We start from the raw sequence: 19,783 nt of genomic DNA on the forward strand, positions 1-19,783 counted from the left end.
AAATATTTAGCTCAGGTGACTTTTAACTTAAGGTGCAATATACTATATTATATACAATATACAATATTACTCCTATGTGCAATATCAAAACTCCAGTCGGGAGTACTATCATCCTATTACAATATCAGTTCATATTTCATTATTCCTTGTTGATATTGTTTATATTGCTTGTTTGATATTTAATGTCCTTTTTACTGATCCCCTCTATGTTTATTATCCACTTTGCTGCTGTAATACTGGAAATTTCTCTGCTGTGGGACTAATAAAGGTATATCTTATCTTATTACAACATTAGCCCTTGCAGGACACAGTAGCCTGGACAGCTGTAACAAAAGTATATTGTTATGATAACAGGGCATACTTGGGGCTGCAACAGCTCACTGGTAAACTTGATCAACAGCAGGTAACGGTAATGATGCACTGGCCTATATAAAAAGTGAGAAGTGTCAAGTATCAGCTTTATCTTACATGTATAGCTATGCCAACAGCTACATACAGCTTAAAAAAGGATCACTCATAAATAAACTCCAAGAGAAGAAACTCATTGCACAGAATGGTTGGCTTGGAGTATAAATTGTGCTGTGATGTAGCAGTCTCAACCATACACTTGTTTTGCCCTGGGCTAGGCTAAAATCCAACATTCCAGTTTAGAAAATATTTCCAAATGCATTATTTTCACAAATTCCCAAAGCTTAGACCCGGTGGAGCGTCTGTGTATGTATCGCTGACCGACTGGGTCGCTGGGTTTGCATATAGAGACCATGCTGATTGCTAACTAGAAGCTAGCGTTAGCTTGTGCTATATGGCAAAAGACATGCTACAACACGCAAGAGTTCACGCAAATCTACAAAAGAAACACAGCTAATTATCTGTATACTTACATGTGCCTCGTCTGCAAGTATTCCACGCAAAGTTGGAAGTGATCCCTCCTTTAGAAAAAGTCTCCCAGCTAATCCTGCCTCGTACTGACAGAGGTTGGAGAAACAGTCAGCCTCGTACTGGTTAGCACACACCAACAGGTTTTTGCCAACTGTAGCTGGGACGTTCCCTTAAAAAATTAATTCAACTACGCTGCCCTTCTGTCATCTGCAGCTGGGAGCCAATGGAGCAATTTGGGCTTGTCTTTACAGCCAACAATAGAACACTGCGTGTGGCGCCCCCATGTTATGATTCTTAACACCGTGTTTTAGATGAGGAAATGACAGATCTGTGAGAGGGTAGTGCTGTATCTGGTGGGTGGAGAGACACCTGGGAGATGGTGAGGGGGGTGGTGACTGGTGGGTGGGAATATGCAAATATGCTGGCTTCTTACATAGGAGTCAGCGCCGAATCTGATTGGCTCGTTTGGAAGCTGCAGGTAGCGTGCTTTCAGAAATCTGTATGTCACTCAAAAAGTATGGATGGGATTTTTTCCACACTTTTTATGAGTGAGACACAAAATAGCACCCCAAATCCCACAAAAAAGTGAATTTTTCATAATGTGGGACCTTTAACAACCTGCATTATGGACTACATTAACTTCTGTGTGGAAAACAGTGTGCCGACAAGGAAGGTACAGTGTTTCCCAAACACTGGTGATATTAAACAGCCGGTGGCATGGTCAAACACATTGAAGCAATCATGGACCATCTTGTACCTGTCTCAGTCCCGTCTTAAATTTGCCAATGTTCAACCACAGTCAATCGTGTCTCCTATCCCTACAGCTGAAATGAGCTGTTTAATGTCAGATCATTTGCTAGCAAATCCTTTTTTGTTAATGATCTAAAAACTGAAAACAATTTGCATTCTATGTTTTTAGCTGAGTCCTGGCTAAATAGCACTACTGGTGTACCTACACCGATAGAGGCTTGTCCTCCAAATCATACTTTTTATCAGTCAGTCAGACAAAACAGGAAAGGAGGAGGCATTGCAGCCATTATTTGCTCGCTTGCAGTTCTTGGAAGCTATTCTTTTGTCCGAGCTCAACTACAGCCTGCAGTGTTCGAGCAGCCGGAATCCAGACCGACCACTGTCTCGCGGCAGTCACTGAGCAGAGCTACCACTGCAGCCAGGGGAGAGACAGTAGGAGGGAGGAGGGGCGAGGGGCAAGGGGTGATCACACACAGCACAGCCGATCTCATTGCTAGCTCCGTAAAAAGGTACAGTTCATGCCATCACGTCATTTGAGTCACACAGCTATGACTGCTCTTTAAAGGACATGGTTGAACATTACCATGTCATCTGCTTTAAATGCTGTTCCTCCACTAAAGATTGAAAAGAGGTTGGCTGACAGAATCTCCCCATGGTTAAACAACAGCAGTATTAATGAGATAAAGAGAATTTGTTGAGCAGCTGAAAGAGGAAATGGAGGAAAGCTGGGCTCACAGTTCACTCTAATATATTCAAAGAAGCCATGACTGTCTATAACAAAGCAATATGTCTGGCAAGAAAGGATTATTTTTCCAAGATTATTACAGAGAATGCTGGGAACTCTGAAATATTATTCTCCACTATTGACCAGCTGCTCAGCACTGCCCCCAATCTACCACAGTTCTCTACATCAAACTGAAGAACTTGCATCATTGCTCACTAACAAAATAACTTCACTCAGAGCCAGAGCCAGCATTGTTGCTAATGTGAACACAGATGAACTCAATAAACCTTGTAAAAAAGACATAACCATGGAAAAATTACCCTTTATTACTTTAGCTGAGCTCTGCAAGACTATCAATGAGTCCAGCTCATTGAAGCGGGTGTTTGACAGTGTGTCAAATCATGTCCTGAAGATTAGAAATACATCTCTGCAAACAGACATCTTCACCAATGCGTTTAAAACAGCTGCTGTAAAAAAATTATTAAATAAACCCAACTGAGATAGTAATGCACTGACTAACTACAGACCTATATCCAGTCTTCCATTCATCAGTCAGATACTGGAAAAGATAGTTTCAGTGCAAATTGATGCCTTTCTTAAAGAAAATCAGTCATACTTTAGAACACACCACCGCACCGAAACCACTCTGACTAAAATCATCAGCGACTTCATTTTGATGAAAATAAAGTCTCAGTTCTTGTTCTGTTAGACCTAAGTGCATTATTTGATGTGATTGACCGTGATAATCAGTCATCTTGAACAATTGGTTGGTTTTTCTGACTGTGTGTTGAACTTGCTTTAAAACATATGTTAAAAGGGAGAGAGTTTATGTCAGTCTTGGAGATCATGTGTCTGAGAAACATGCTTTAGATTTAGATTTATTTGTTCTTCTACAAGGAAAATTGTTTCCACCTTCCATATAGCCTCAGCTTACACAAATACATACATCAGACTGGACAGAAAACATCAAATTTCACAAATGCATAAGTGATTTCCACATGACAACAGAGTACAGACAAATACATATGGGAATCACACACCATACACCCACTACCACGGCATTCTCAAACTTAACATACTCAAATACACAAACGCACATTGCAATCTGTATTTTCTGTTCAGTTCTGTTATGGCAGAGGGTACAAAACTCCTGCTGAATTTCACTTTCTTCCATGCCAGCGACCTGTAACGCCGACCAGATGAGAGGAGCACAAAGTGTGGGTTGAGGGGGTGACTGGGGTCAAGTGCTATGGTGTGAGTTCTTTGTGCAGTGGCTATGTGATTGAGGTCTGGGAGGTTGGGGGTTGGGAGGCCATTGATCTTGGCAGCTTTGTGTGTGATTTGTGTAAGTCTGCTTTTGGAGAGGGTTGACAGCACAGGGCTCGAGACTGCGACCAAAATGGTCGCATATGCGACCTTTTTTTCAGAGTTTGCGAGTAAGAATTTCATCTGGTCGCGTTCGTGCGAGCGCATCAGTTTTATTGCTCCGTGTTAGACATTGTGGTTGAAAGTCGTCCTTTTTTTTCACTAGCTTAGTCAGTCGCCTCCACCTGCACTCTCTCCTGTTGAGACAGCGCCGTCACGTGCACATAAGCCATCGCGTACACGCGCAACGCACAGAACTTCAAGACAACAAGACTAGCGTTTCGCTATTCTCAAAAATGAAGCGGTCTATTGCTAACCCTAACCCTTTTTTCCAAAAATTAAATAAGGAGAGAGAGGAGGAGACTGGTGGTTAGGTAGAGCCAGCAAAAGGTGCCGAATCAGACGACCTGTCGGGACCAATGCATCACCCGAAACACTGAGCCCCTCCCGACTTTTTTTCAGCGGATGGATGAGAGTAATCGCTCAACAGAAGAGAACGAAATGGTCATTAAGTTTAATATTGCCTATAACATAGCGAAAGAGGAACTCCCGTTCACACAATTCAAATCCCAGATCGCACTGATGAAAAAAAACGGGCTGAATGTGAACCCAACCTATGCCAATGACAAGGCATGTGCCCAGTTCATAGGAAAATCATGTGCTGGTGCGACCAACTGAGAAAGTTGGTCGCACCAGTGCTACCAGTGGAAAAGTTAGTGTAGAGCCCTGCAGCATATTAAAGAAGCAGGGGGAGCAGTAGAGGAGGATAGGTTGAACAATACTTTTGTAAAGTAGCAGCTGAATTTGGGGCACAACTAGGGATGGGTACCGAATTTCGGTACTTTTTGGGTACCGACCGAATTCCCGCTGAAGTACCGAGTATCGATTCACGGGAAGTCCGTCGGTACCACATTTCGGTACCTGAACGCACCTTTTTTTTTTTTTTACCCTGTACGCACCTTGACGTTATGCGTCGGCGAGAGCGGAGGACTCGGTGACGCGGTTACGTCAGTGGACCGCAAGCGCTCCGAAGTCTGGCTTCATTTTACCAAGCTGGATGCCGACAACGCACGGTGCAACATTTGTGATGCGAAGTGCAAAGCCAGCAAAGGAAAGACGTCCAACTTGAGGAAGCACTTGGTTAAACACCAAATATTCCTCAAGGCGGAGGAGTGCACGATTTTTGACAGTTTAAAAACACAGGCTAACGTTACCACAGCTACTCGCCCGGCGCCAGCATTAAACGTTACCGCCAGCAAGCATGCTGCAGCCAGCGGCTCGACACTTGCAGCCAGCTTCGAGGAAGGAGAACAACCGCCCCTTTTAAAAAGGCAGACGACGACGACGACGACAACGACGCAGCTTCAATTAGCTCAGCAGCATCATTATTTTGAAAGAAACCCGCCTAGTACAGGCTGCAAATGTTAAACATTTCATACAGTTATTTATTTTGAAAGTTGTTTGTTACTGTACAGGCAGCAGGTGCAAATGTGAAACATTTTATACAGTTATTTATTTTGAATCTATTTATTTTTAAGTTATTTACTTTATCCCCACACACATTTTTCTCAAGTTCTATGTTGGAGTTATTTCACTTGATGTTATTGAAGAATAAATGTTATAAATTCCGAAGTTTTGACTATTTTTTTAAATATACAAAATAACTTTAATTACCAAACACATATCCCCCCCAAAAAAAGTATCGAAAACAGGTACCGAAAAATACCGGTATCGATTTGCAGGTACCGAGTATCGGTATCGTATCGATTCAGATGTGAAAGGTACCCATCCCTAGGCACAACACAAAGTGCTCTAAGTTTGCGGATGCCAGAGTCTTTGCCGACAGCATTTATGGATGTCAATTGTGTGTGGTTCAAAATTCATTTTATTGTCTAAGGCTATGCCGAGATATTTGTGCCACCATTTCAACAACTTCGCCATTGATATTGATGGGGGTGTGGGATGGATTAGAAACTGACCTTTGTGTGCTGGAGGAGTTGAATACCAGGTCCTTTGTTTTTGAGACATTTAACTGTAGATGATTGTCTTTGCACCCCTGTTTGAGAAGGGAGATGGAGTCATGGTAGCTTGAGACCGAATTATTATCATTGGCTAGTGCTGCAGTGTTGTCTGAGTATTTGAAGTACATGATGATGGGTGAGGGACTGACACAGTCATTGGTGTAGAGGGTAAACAGGAGGGCGCTCAGGAGGATGGAGGATGTGGATGTTGTACTGCCCACTTTGACGGATTGTGTTCTGTCACTGAGAAAGCTGTGTACCCAGTGGATGAGAAGTGGTGGAACATTCAGATGATGGAGTTTCCTGATCAGCTGGTGGCACTGGGTGGTATTGAAAGCTGAGCTGAAGTCAATGAGGAGGAGTCTGGCAAAGTTACAGGGTGATTCGAGGTGTTGTAGGAGTGGATGGGGGAGACAATTCAGTTTTATTTGTATAGCACCATATGACAACAAAAGTTGTCTCAGGACACTTTCCATATAGATCTGGTACAGGCCGAGCTCTTTTATCTACAGAGACCCAACAATTCCCTCATGAGCAAGCATTGGCGACAGTGGTGAGGAAAAACTTCCTTTTAACAGGCTGCTGCATCCTTAGCCCCCCTTTTGGCCTTGTAGGCAAATTGGTTTGGGTCCAAGTGTGGTTTGACGGTAGGAAGGATGATGTTGAGAACCAGCTTCTCCAGGTGTTTCATGATTATTGAGGCGAGTGTAACTGGGACGTACTGGTTTGGTTCTGATGGGCAGGGTTTCTTGGGTACCGATGATTGTGTATGTTTTCCATAGGGTGGGCACTGAGGCATTACTGTAGAACTACCAGAAGAGAGAGTGCACAATGGGAAAGAGCTAAATGACACACTACCTCAGCACCCATGCCTGGATACTGTCTGGCCCTGGAGCCTTGCCCGGTCTACAGCGGCCCAGCTGCCGGCATACATCCTCCACAGTAAACGGAGCAAGGTGTGTTGACTCAGGGATGGGGATGGTATCCAGTAATGCCTTACATTCTTGTGAGCAGTCCATGATGTCAAACTGGGTGTAAAAAGTGTTCAGGTTTTCAGCAAAAGAGGTGGGATCAGTTATCAGTTATATCACCTAACTTTGGTTGTAGATCATGGCCAGTGAGTGTTTTAACTTTTTGAAAAGCTTGTCTTGTGTTCATGGTGATGAATTCCAGTTCCAGTTTTTCTTTATACCTGACTTTGGCTTTGAAGATTTCATTTTTGATTTGGCGTGTTATGATTTTGAGTGAAACTCAGTCCTGCCGTTGAAAAGCTTTCTGTTTTTCTCTGAGGCTGTGCATGGTATATTGAGTAATCCAAGCTTTTAAGTTTGTGTATTTCTTGAAAAATGTAACTGGGATTGTCGTGAAAATACAGAATTTTATATAGTCTGTGATGACGGAGACCCTCCTATTTAGACTGCCACCCGAGAGAATGTCCCAGCCAGTACAGGTGAGCCCTGCAATTGCACAAAACTGTCCTCCATCCACTGGTGACACTGTAGGCCTGGGGGTTGTGACGCTTGAGTTCCGTTCTCTCTCTGTTCGGGAGATGTAGGCATTAGTAATATTTCCATAGCATAACTTCAGTGTGTTCCCCCTCCTTGTCAGGATGTCCAAATATTGTTGAATGAAAGCAGGACGTTGTTGAGTCTGCAACTGTTATAATCCCCTGTGATAAGCACCAGCGCCTCAGGATATTTCCCCTGCATGTCACTAATGGCATTTGCCACCAGCTCAGCAGCAGTATTAACATTAGTGCTCAGTGGATATACATACAGCTGATGACAACGATGGGAAATTCCTTACCAGACTCCTTTGTGCAGTCTGCCCGGGCGATGGTGAAGTTGTTGAGGTCCACCTTGACATCTGGGAAGGTTCCGTCCAGCCAGGTTTCAGTCAGAGCGATGACACAGGCTTCCTTGTAGGTCCTCCCCAATAGGCACTTTGCATGGATTATATCCATTTTTTTTCCAGAGAGACCGCACATTGGATGTGATGATGGAGGGAAGAGGGGGTTTAAAGGGCCGCTTTGGGGTTGCACAAGGGAGCTGCCTTGGTCCATTATTACTGTTCTCATTACACATGCTGCCACTAGGTGACATCATTAAAGAAAACATGTTTTCATAGTTACACTGATGATACACAACTGTGTATTTGTGCTGAACGAAATGATGCTGCAGAGACAGAGTCCGTTGCAAACTTTTATAATAAATTATATAAATATATGCAAGTAATGCAGTTGGCATGAGATGTAAACAGTATGGGGTATATGCAGGTAGTGCAAGTAATTGCTTTAAAACTATCTGGGGAAATTAAATCCCTGTTGTCATCCTTCACTCATCCATTGTTTAAGTCCCACATCAACAAGGTGACTAAAACTACATTTTTAGTCTTTAAAAACATAGCTCAAGTATGACCATTTCTTAACCAAAAAGATACTGAAAAAGTGATTCATGCCTTTATTTCAAGCCAACTTGATAACTGTAACACACTAGTTACTGGCCTTCTGAAAAAACAAAAAAAAAAACCACTTAGAGACTTCAGCTCATTCAAAACTCTGCAGCTCAGCTATTAAACAGAACCAAGAGCAGACAGCACATTTGTCCAGTTTTAGCTGCTCTGCAATGGCTTCTAGTAACATTCAGCATTGGTTTTAAGGTCCTCCTTGTATACAAAGCCCTTAATAAACTTAGACCAAGCTACATCACTGCCTCCCTCATTTATTATTTGCCTTCAAGAACACTGTGATCATCTACTGCTGGTTTTGAAAGAAAATTGGGGCTGCAGCCTTTGTCCATTATGCCCCAACGCTCTGGAACACACTACCTACAGATTTCAGGGAAGCCAGCTTACTGAATATTTTCAAGAGAAAATCTTAGATATTCCTTTTAGCCTTTCACTAGCTTTGACTTCCTGATACAGGTCTGAAACTTTTGTGCTTTGCCTCACGCTTACAAACTGCTGCATTTCTTTTAAAATGTGATTTTATGCATTCTGTGTAATCTAATTTAACCTACCTATACCTATCATTTTATATCATTTTATGCTGTGATTTGCCTTATTCTACTCTGTTTTTACCTAGATTTTAATATTTTATTGTGTGGTTTTGTGCTTTGTCATTTACATTAATTTTTTTTAAATAGTTTTTATATCCATTCTGTTGTACGGTGGGCTCTGGGGCAATACTGGGTTGTGTCCTATTGGCAGATAAAACCTACAGTGAGATTACGTCCATGAGAAGACATTCTGAGGCGGCTGTGAAATGCCTGCTTCAGTGTAATCAAGACCTGTGGTGAATCAGTATGTGTAAAGAAGGAAAAAAGATTCTGTTGTGTCTGAGAACCACGGAAAGCAGAGGCACCAGACAAAAAATTCTTTTAGAGCTTTGTCCTAATAGACTTCTTCAGATTTTTATCCGTATTCTACTTCATTTTTACCTAGCTTTTTATATATTATTGTGTGGTTTTATGCATTGCCTTTATTTTTATTTTCATCCTTATCTCAGTACATTCACTTACATTCATTTTCACAAACATTGCCACAATACTTTAAACAGCTTTAGTCAAAGTTATAAAGGAGACACATTCTGTTTCTGGCAGATTTTGCGGGAGTGAGCAGAGCTGAGTCAAGCTGGATACTGATCTGTTGTTGTATAGAGGGACTGGTCGGGATGACAAGGAGCTCAGTCTTTGACAGGTTAATCAGAATCAGAATCAGAATGCCTTTATTAGTCCCCCGAAGGAGAAATTCCATTTCAGTTACATCCCGTCCAAGAAACACAAAAAAGACAGTGACACATAACAGGGGAAGACAGGAGCGGGAGAACTGTGGGTCGCACACATGGAGAGCCCCCCGTTTGCTTAGATGTGAAAGAGGAAAAACAAGAGGGAAGAAGAGGGTAAAAAAAGCAACTCCCAAACTAAGCTCCTGTGGGGGGCGGCACAGTGTGGGATTAGGAAAAAAACACCTCGGCACATAAGCAACATAGTAAGACATTACAACAAAATCTCAAGGACTTGCACATGTGGGAAGGGTGGGGGGAGTTGGGGGGGTAGGTGTCGCAGCACAGACACTGGGCGCGTGCAGATGAAGGTGGTTTTCCTTCATCCATGCAGAGATATCAGCAAGGCATGCCAATCCATCCTGAGACTGTAGGGACGTCTGGCGGGAATGAAAGGAGGAGCTGGGTATTGTCAGCATATGAGTGGTATGAGAAGTCATGTGAGCAGATGACTGCACCAAGTGCGGTGGTGTATATTGAAAAGAGAAGAGTCCAAGCACTGACCCTTGAGGTACCCCTGTGGACAAGCAGTGGGATTTAGACACTTCTTCCCTCCAAGATACTGCAAAGGATCTCCCTGAGAGGTAGGACTAAAACCAGTGGAGAGCAGATCCTGAGACGCCGAGCTCCGCAAGTGTGGAGAGGAGGATTTGGTGGTTAGCTGTGTCAAAGGCAGCCGATCGAGTAATAGTAGAACAGAGGACTGACCAGTAGCTCGAGCTGATCATAGTGTTTCCACTACAGATAAGAGCGCAGTTAGACTGTCTGCGTTTGAAAACAAAGCCTGCTAACAGCCTAGATCCCAATCTAAGCCAGAAATAATGTCAGAAAACACTTACTAATAAATTACCAACTCCTATCTTGTAAAATCTAGCTTGTTCTGCGTAGTGGTATGCTCAGTCTGTCTTTTGCGTCTTTGCATCTGACCATGTCAGGACAGACATGACCTCTTCTACTGGTGAGTAACATTAGATGGACACTTTTTGTATGGATGTCAACACCAAATAAAATAGACCTGATGGGGTGTCCCACAGGGCTATACTTTAGGCCCAGTACTTTATATGTTAACACATGGCAAGATTATTTGAAATTGCAACATCAGTTTCCGTAATTATGCAGCTGATACCCAGCTATATGTCTCTTTTAGCTCAAATGAGTACAGTTCAATGAACAGCATGATTGCATGCACCTCAGGCAGAGGTCTGTTGATGACTCAGAACTTAAGCTAAATGAAGATGAAGCTGAGATCCTCATAATTGGAGGCAAAGCTGAGAGAGAAAAGGAAGGAACAAGTACAAAACCATGGTATTATCATTGATTCCAACCTAAATTTTGAGTGTCACATTAGAAACATGACTAAGCCGTCCTATCATTTATTATAGAGTAATTATTTATTGTTGCTAGACTGTCTTTATCCCAAGCAGACACAGTAAAGTTAATGCATGCTTTTATCTCCAGCAGGCTGGATTACTGTAACGCTCTTTTGTCTGGTGTCTCCAAGAAAAGCGATTAGTCAGTGTGCAGAATGCAGCATTGATTTTATTTTCCGTGTTTTTATTACTCAGAAATGTTAGGGTTATCTGCTTTTATGTTAAGCACTTTGTGTTGTATGTATGAATTTTGCAATATAAATAAAGGTTATTAATTTTATTATTATTATTATTAGGATAAGATTGAAAATCTGCAAAGTATCCCTTTAATGTTATCAATTACACTTATGCTTTCCCTTCTATGACAAGCCAAAATGTCTTTGAAAACAGGTCTATTGATCAGTCAGGGTTAGGCATGTTCAGTTCTGTTAATTTACAACCAAAGCAGCACATCACATTGTTGAGGGAAAAACAGAAAACTTGTTTTTTATGAGTTTTGGTTGTGATTGATGTTGGTGGCAGAAGACTCTTACAGACACAATCAACAAAAGGAATTAAGGAATTAACTCAAATTTAGATTTAGTTTTAGGTTAGATATTGACCAATTAACTTGTATTTTAACATGAGTTCTGTCTTTGTATAATGTATTGTGTAGAATGGTCTTGTGAAGGTGGGATGGATGGACTGCACCACACAGGAACAGCTCTGTGACGATTTCCAGGTAAGGCTTGACACTCCTGCAGTACCACTGATATTACTATTATAAGATACTTTAGTTATTCTTTATGGGGAAAGAAAAAAACTGACCACTCAGTTTGTGTCATTGGTCTTGTATTGTGGAGAGGCTCCCATGATTCTTAGCATATATATATGTATGCCCATGGCTAGTTGTAATGGTAGTGGTGTATTAGTTGTTGCATTTAATTGGGATTTATTACACTCTCCAAAATTAGATTTATGACTTGTGAGTCCATCGACCAAGAATATTTTTACTGGCCAAAATACATGGGCACCTCAGTGCTGCAGTATAGTAACTTGAAAATTGCCACAGAAGGTCCTTTCTAGACCTGTTGTACAAGGATATGGTTGACTTTGCTGATAACTTTGATAAGTTTTTTAATGGAATTATAAAAATCTGCCTTTGTAGTAATGAATGGGATATTGTTTGTGATTTTAGCATCTAATTAATAAAAATGCTGTAGTGAAAGAACTGAAAAGTAATGACAGATGTAAGCCTTTGTAACAACAAAGAAAAACACCGAAACCTTTCTGTTTTAAACAACTTTTGTGGCCATTTGAGTATAGATTCTGAGTTTACCAGGTGCACTTGAAAACACCATGAAAGCCTGTCAGTGCCCATGCACTTTGCCATACAAAGCATTATAGATTTCAGAGTTTTCTTTGTGGAAGTGAGTGCACCATGAGGTCCAGGACAGCCCCAGCCAAATTTTAAGCCCTGGTACTACTATTAGTCTCTACTCCTACTTCTGTATTTCAGGTGACCAGTGGAGCGACTGCTTTGTTCCCACATGGAAGTTCTCTGGATCAACATGGGAGTGTACTTGTAAGACACATTACTGGCTCTATTTAGACTTTTAGACAGTGTACTACTGTCTGTAGTAATACTGAGTGTTGTACAGCAGCTCTTACACAATTTGCGCATGTTTCAGTGGCTGAATACTCTGGACAGTAAAGAGATTTACAATCAGGTCATCAACCATCTGCCTAATCTTCAACTGCTGACTACTGACAGCTTCCAGGTACACACAATATTGTACTCACACTCAAAATACTCTATAGCTTTCAGGTGAAACACTCTACAATGCATGGTGAAAACGAACACCCTGTTAATGATATATAACTTCTTGACTCCAGAGGAAGCTAGCCCATCATCGCTGGTTGGTGAGTTTTACATTTGGAGACAGAAGCCCTGCCCCCAACGAGTACAAGAAGCTACAAGTTTTCCTCCAAAATGACCACATACAGGTATCTGTTTCTCTCTCTCTCTCTCTCTCAGTGGGTGAGTGAGTGAGCGAGCAAGCTAGCAAGCCTTCCTGTATGTCCAACTAACTGTGTCTCTCCAGATTGGCAGAGTGGACTGTATAGCAGACTCAGAGTTGTGTCAGTCTCTCTACATCCATAAACCTTGTGTCGCTGTCTTCAAAGGACTGGGAATCCATGACTTTGAGATCCACCATGGTGAGTATTACACACTGTACTTTAGTGTGCTTATACCTTTCTGTGTTCTGCTGTTTGCTGTGCCTCTATGGACGGCAGTGTCTGTCTGTCTATTGGTCCACCACTTTTGACCAGCCTAACATTTATCATAAAATGTTGCATATACTGCCATGAAATTTTGTACAGATATTCGTGGTCCCCTGTTGATAACTCTTAAGCCTGGTTTAGGCTTCTGTGTCGCGTCAATGCTGTACCTACGCCGTCGACGCAGACCCCTACGCGGACCCTACGCCGTAGCCTGACGCGCACCTCCAAAAAATCCTGACTACGCGTCGCGTCGACGCGTAGTGACGTGAACGTCGAGGACTGTGATTGGTCCATTCAGAACGTAATTTTCGGTTCAGTCGCAGCCCTATGGTCGCAGCACAACAACACCGCCATTTTCAAAGTTTCTGTGGTGAGAGCTACAAGAAAAACTGGACCAAGCCGAAGAAAGAATTATCGAGGAGGTGCGCGAGTACGACCACCTCTACAACTCCTCTTCGCGGCAGCAAGAGCCCCCCGAAACCATACAAAGACACAGCCGCACCCCCCTAGCGGCTTGGCGGTGAATTGCGGAGCAACGCGTTCCCTCGACGCAGAACTACGAATGCTCAGTGACGGCGTAGGGTGTACGCCGTAGGTACGGCGTCGCCGCGACGCCGAAGCCTAAACCAAGCTTTACTGTTAGTGTGCTACCATGCAAACATGCAACGTGGTAAACAATCATACCTTCTAAACATAAGAATGTTAGCAATACAACTGAGAGCATGTTGCCATCATTTAGTTCAAAGCATCACCGTGTCTGATTACAGCCTCACAGAGCTGCTATACACTGTTATTCTAGTTGCTCTTCAAACTTTGTCATTCAGTCCTTGTTTAAATGAGTCATTTCCACCGCATGGCACTGCATAGCTCAACTGGACTCGACTCACCTGGAACAGTTCTCTTGGTTTTGCCATTGGCAAAACTTGTTAATAGTACCTGGTACTTTTTTTTTGGTTTTACAGTGACAAAGTTATAAGCCAACTGAGCCAGTAGGAAGTGCAGTGGAAAAAACAAAATCAAGAAATGTACCTGGTACCAAAAGTGACTCCAGTCAAGCTCATTTCCACTGCATGGCAGTCAATACTACCATGCAGTGGAAATGAGACTAAACAGTGTTTCACTTTTGCAACACACCTTCTGTACTACCATCATGTTTTTTTTTTTGTTTTTTGTTTTTTTAAGATTGTGGTCAGCCGCTTTATTTGGTCAATGGGAGCACTAAGAAAAACAACATGTTTGAGAAGCTCAAACCAGGACATATTTTGGCTTAAAAAAAAAAAAAAAAATTTAATGAATGATAGATTAGCAAAAAAATTGTAGATTAATTTTCTGTTGATTCACTGTCTGCGTAACCTGTGTGTCTGTAGGTAAAGATGTGTTGTACAACATTGTGAGTTTTGCGAGAGACAGCGTTCGTGCTCACGTGACAACTCTGAGACCTGACAACTTTCCCTCAGACAGAAAGGAGCCCTGGCTGGTTGACTTCTTCGCTCCGGTTTGTAACTAACTACTTAATAAGAAGATTGATTGATAGATACACACACACTTATGTTAATTTGTTTGACCTGCTCAGGCTGCTATGTGTTACTGATGATGCTTAGTTCTGTTAACATGAACCAGTGGTGAACCAGGTACCAAAATACATATCAGGTCATCTTAGATGGACAGATGCACACCCCTAGCCTGACATACTTATTTAGGTCAGTGGTTGGCATGTGAACTATTGGCATGTTTCATATAGCATCCTATATATTCCATATATCCTCCTAATGATAGATATACAGGTGGAAATGCCCCGTCATAACTAATAAGCTTGACTTGACCTCAGACAGTTTCATGCCTCAAACTTTGCTGCTTGATGACCAATCCTGTATGACTCCCTGTTTACCTTTAGGGCTATGGTGCTGTTACACCTACAACACAGTGAGTGATAAAGAGACAGGTACAAAGAGGCAGACAGGAATAAACAACTTTGTTGCACACCAGTAAAATGGCAGTGGGAGAAAATAACTGTCCAATCGGAGCTGACATGTAAATTCATGTACATGCCTAAGTATAAACATGCATGCAAGCTTGCAGACTTGAGAGAGGCAAGAGAGAGCCTGAAACACACAATGTGTGTGTGAACAAGAGACTGTTAGTCAGTTCTCCGTCCAAATTTGCTAAAGTGGCAAAAGAAAATGCAGATTAATGCATGTTTCCATCCACCACTGAAAGACCATCTGGAAAACATGATGGAAATATAGCATTTCTTTTTGTTTCATGTTTTGAGGAAGGGTACAGTCTCCTCATTGCGCCACACAGATCTCATGTTTTTGTCTCTTCAATGGAAGCTTCAGTGACATGCATTCTGGACGAACTGAACAGTTACAGGATAAGTCACATGAATTGTGTACATGTACATCATGAAGTCTGTTCTGCGCTGAACTACATTTTCTTTTAATTTAGTTTTTATTTTTTGTGATGTTTCAATTTTTTTTATGCACAAATTGAAAATTTGCATATATTATACATATATTCACACCTCTTAACTTTCCCCACATTTTGTTATGTTACAGCCTTTTTCCAAACGGATTAAATTCCTTTTTTGTCTCATTAATCTGCACAAAATTACCCATAATGACTAAGTAAAAAAGTTTTGTTTTTTTTTTTGTTTTATTTTGTTTTTGCAAATTTATTAAAAATAAGAAACTGAAATGTCACATGTACATAAGCATTCACATGCTTGGCTATGACACTCAAAATTGAGCACAGGTACATCCTGTTTCCACTGATGAAATGTTTCTACAACTTGATTGGAGTCCACCTGTAGTAAATTAAATTGATTGGATATGATTTGGATAGGCACACACCTGTCTATGTAAGGTCCCACTGTTTATTTTTCCAAAATATTTTTATTGGTAAAACACAATACAATACTTTGACAGAAATACAATTTACGTTTTCGGTTTTTTTTTAACATACATGCATATGTACACGTTACATATACACGCATAAAAATAAATTTAATTAAATTACAGAGTACCGTGTAATGAACAATGAACAACCAACCACCCATGCCCCCACTCAGCTCGTCATGACCAACACACATATTACTGGTTATTTATGCAATATAAAAGGTACAACAATAACAGGCACACATTCAATTGGGTAGTACCTCTAAATTAGTGAAATAGGAAATAAAGGGTTGCCATTTGTGAAAAAATTTGGCTGTGCATCCTCTCAATGTGCATTTAATGTTCTCAAGTTTTAAAAAAACATGATGTCTTTGAGCCACCGGGAGATAGAAGGATATTTAGCAGATTTCCAATGTAACAATAAGGAGCGTCTAGCTAGTAAGGATGTGAAAGCTATAATGTCCTTTTGTATTGGGTTAAGTGCAAGTGAGGGGTCAGAAATCCCAAATAATTGGAGATTTACCCCAAGAACAGAGGACATATATAGTAAAATAACCCACCCAGAAACCTTTCAGATCAGGACAAAGAAAAAACATGTGGCTAAGGTGACAAGGAGAGCCATGGCATTTATCACATTTGTCTTCCACTCACGGATACAGTTCAGATAGTCTAGATTTAGAGAAATGTGCCCTGTATAAGACCTTAAATTGAATAAGTCCAAGACGAACACAAGAGGTGGTAGATCGTATTCTCTCTATGGCATGTTCTCAGGACTCCTCATGTATGTGTATTCCCAGTTCCCTTTCCCATGTACACTTAAGTTTAGCATTTGAGTGGTTGCTAAAAGCTAAGATAATGTCATACAACTTTGAAATAATTCCTCTATGATGAGGAACAAATGAAAGCATGGTTTCCCACTGCTGATCTGGAGGTAAAGAGGGGAAATTAGGGAAACACTTAGCCACAAAATTGCGAGTTTGAAAATAGCGGAAGAGATGAATAACAGGGAGGTCATAGCGAGATGACAAATTGCCAAAACTATCAAAGACACCATCTACATATAAATATCTGAATTGTGTAATACCCTTGTCATACCACACTGAAATGTCGAGTCTGAAAGTGATGGAGGAAATAAATGGTTGTTATTTAAAGGACCGGAAGATGCAGCTACAAATTTAAAGTGCCGTCTAAATTGATACCAGATTTTGAGTGTGTTAAGAACCACTTGATTGTCAGTATATAGAGAGGGTTTTATAGGTAAAGAGGAATAAGGTCCCACTGTTGACAGCGGACGTCAGAGCAGAAACGAAGCTATGAAGTCAAAGGAATTGTCTGTAGACCTCTGAGACAGTAATGGATCGAGGCACAGATCTGGGGAAGGGTACAGAAAAATTTCCACAGCATTGAAGGTCCCAGAAGAGCACAGTGGTCTCTATCATTCGTAAATGGAAGAAGTCTGGAACCACCAGGAATCCTTCTAGAGCTGGCCACCTGGCCAAACTGAGCAATCGGGAGAGAAAGGCCTTGGTCAGGAAGGTGACCAAGGACCCGATGGCCACTCTAACAGAGCTCCAGCGTTCCTCTGTGGAGATGGGAGAACCTACCAGAAGGACAACCCTCTCTGCAGCACTCCACCAATCAGGCCTTTATGGTAAAGTGGCCAGACTGAAGCCTCTACTAAAATGCACATGACAGCCCGCTTGGAGTTTGCCAAAAGGCACCTAAAGGACTCCCAGACCATGAGAAACAAGATTCTCTGGTCTGATGAAACCAAGATAGAACTCTTTGGCATGAATGCCAAGCGCCACATCTGGAGCAAACTAGGCACCTCTTATCACCTGACTAATACCATCCCCAGGCTGAAGCATGGTGGTGGCAGCATCATGCTGTGGGGATGTTTTTCAGTGTCAAGAACTGGGAAACTAGTCGGGATCAAGGGAAAGATGACCGGAGCAAAGTACAGAGAGATCCTTGATGAAAACCTGCTCGGGAATGCTCAGGACCTCAGATTGGGGTGAAGGTTTATCTTCCCACAGGACAACGATCCTAAGCACACAGCCAAGACAACGAAGGAGTGGCTTTGGGGTATGTCTGTGAATGTCCTTGAGTGGCCCAGCCAGAGCCCAGACTTGAACCCAATTGAACATTTCTGGAAAGACCTGAAAATAGCTGTGCAGTGACGCTCTCCATTTAACCTGACAGAGCTTGAAAAGATCTGCAGAAAAGAATGGGAGAAATACCCTAAATACAAGTGTGCCAAGCTTATAGCGTCATATCCAAGGTGACTTGACACTGTAATCGCTACCAAGGGTACCTCAACATAGTAGTGAGTAAAGGGTGTGAATACTTATGTACATGCGATATTTCAGTTTTTTATTTTTAATAATTTTGCAAAAATTTCTAAAAATAACTTTTTTCACTTTGTCATAATGGGGTCTGGTGTGTAGATTGATGAGACAAAAAAAGGAATTTTTATCCATTTTGGAAAAAGGCTGTAACATAAAAAAGTGTGGGGAAAGTGAAGGGGTGTGAATACTTTCCGAACGCACTGTAAACAGGCAGGTGGAAATACATTTATTGTCCCCAGGCTGTAGTGTTTTTATTCCTAGACCTTATAGTCTAGTCTAGTCTTATTACCAATATCACTAATAACAGTTTGCCCCAAGTGGCTTTATAGTCTGTACAGCATACGACACCCTCTGTTCTTAGACCCTTGATTCAGGTAAGGAAAACCGAAAACCAATTTTCCGTATTTGTCCCTGTCAAAACATTTTGGAAATGCAGTTAAGGTTGTTTTCCAGTTTCATTTCCTCATGGTGAATATCAGGTATTGTAGCCTACTGCCTGTGCCATCTGTGTGATGTACTGTGATGTGCTATTGCACTGTGATGCATTGGGGAGGTATGGACTGGTTATTGATCTCTTCTCATGTGGGTGTGTTTGTGGGTAGCAGTAGTAAGGAAGAAGGCTATATGAAACAGAATGTTAGTTACGTACCACAGCTCCAGATTCCATGGCTATGGGTACAGTCCTCTGAGCCATCAAGAGTGCTTTGGAGGTGCAGAATTTTTCCAAACTCTTGCTATGATACGGAATATCTACCAAAGTAGGTGACTGCTGCTTACTTGATATATGTATGGTGATTGCAAATGGTACAGATGAAAACTGATGTACAGTTTTCTTCCACTTTGTACATGTACTCGTACTCGTCGTCTTCCACTTATCCGGGTCCAGGTTGCAGCAGCCACAGCAAGAGAGCCCAGACAGCTCTCTTCTCAACCACTTCCACCAGCTCCAGCTGAGGGATCCTGAGGCGTTCCCAGGCCAGCTGAGAGACATAATCCCTCCAGCGTGTCCTGGCTCGGCCCCGAGGTCTCCTCCCTGATGGACGTGCCCAGAACACCTCCCTGGGGAGACGTCCAGGAGGCATCCTCACCAGATGCCTGAACCATCTCAACTGGTTCCTCTTGAGGCAGAGGAGCAGCGGCTCTACTCTAAGCTTGTCCCAGATGTCAGAGCTCTTCTCCTGGTCTCTAAGGCTGAGCCCAGACACCCAGCCGAGGAAGCTCAATTCGGCCACCTGTATTTGCGATTTCATTCTCTCGGTCATTACCCATAGTTCATGACCACAGGTGAGGGTCGGAATGTAGATCGAATGGTAAATTGAGAGCTTCGCCTTCCGGCTTGGCTCCCTCTTCACCACAATGGACCGTTTGAGTGCCTGCACCACT

The 19,783-nt window shown here is 42.1% G+C and overlaps 1 protein-coding gene across 1 annotated transcript in view; it reads left to right on the forward strand.

Annotated features, from left to right (window-relative positions):
- dnajc10 (DnaJ (Hsp40) homolog, subfamily C, member 10) overlaps positions 1-19,783 on the forward strand; it is a 70,269-nt gene that overhangs the window by 26,912 nt on the left and 23,574 nt on the right. Inside the window, exons 10-15 of the mRNA XM_076747452.1 lie at positions 11,546-11,611; positions 12,389-12,454; positions 12,561-12,650; positions 12,766-12,876; positions 12,975-13,089; positions 14,523-14,650. Coding sequence (XP_076603567.1) covers positions 11,546-11,611; positions 12,389-12,454; positions 12,561-12,650; positions 12,766-12,876; positions 12,975-13,089; positions 14,523-14,650 — 576 coding nt within the window. The remainder of the gene's footprint in view (positions 1-11,545; positions 11,612-12,388; positions 12,455-12,560; positions 12,651-12,765; positions 12,877-12,974; positions 13,090-14,522; positions 14,651-19,783) is intronic.

This window comes from Chaetodon auriga, chromosome 13 (assembly GCF_051107435.1).
Source record: "Chaetodon auriga isolate fChaAug3 chromosome 13, fChaAug3.hap1, whole genome shotgun sequence".
NCBI classification, from domain to species: domain Eukaryota; kingdom Metazoa; phylum Chordata; class Actinopteri; order Chaetodontiformes; family Chaetodontidae; genus Chaetodon; species Chaetodon auriga.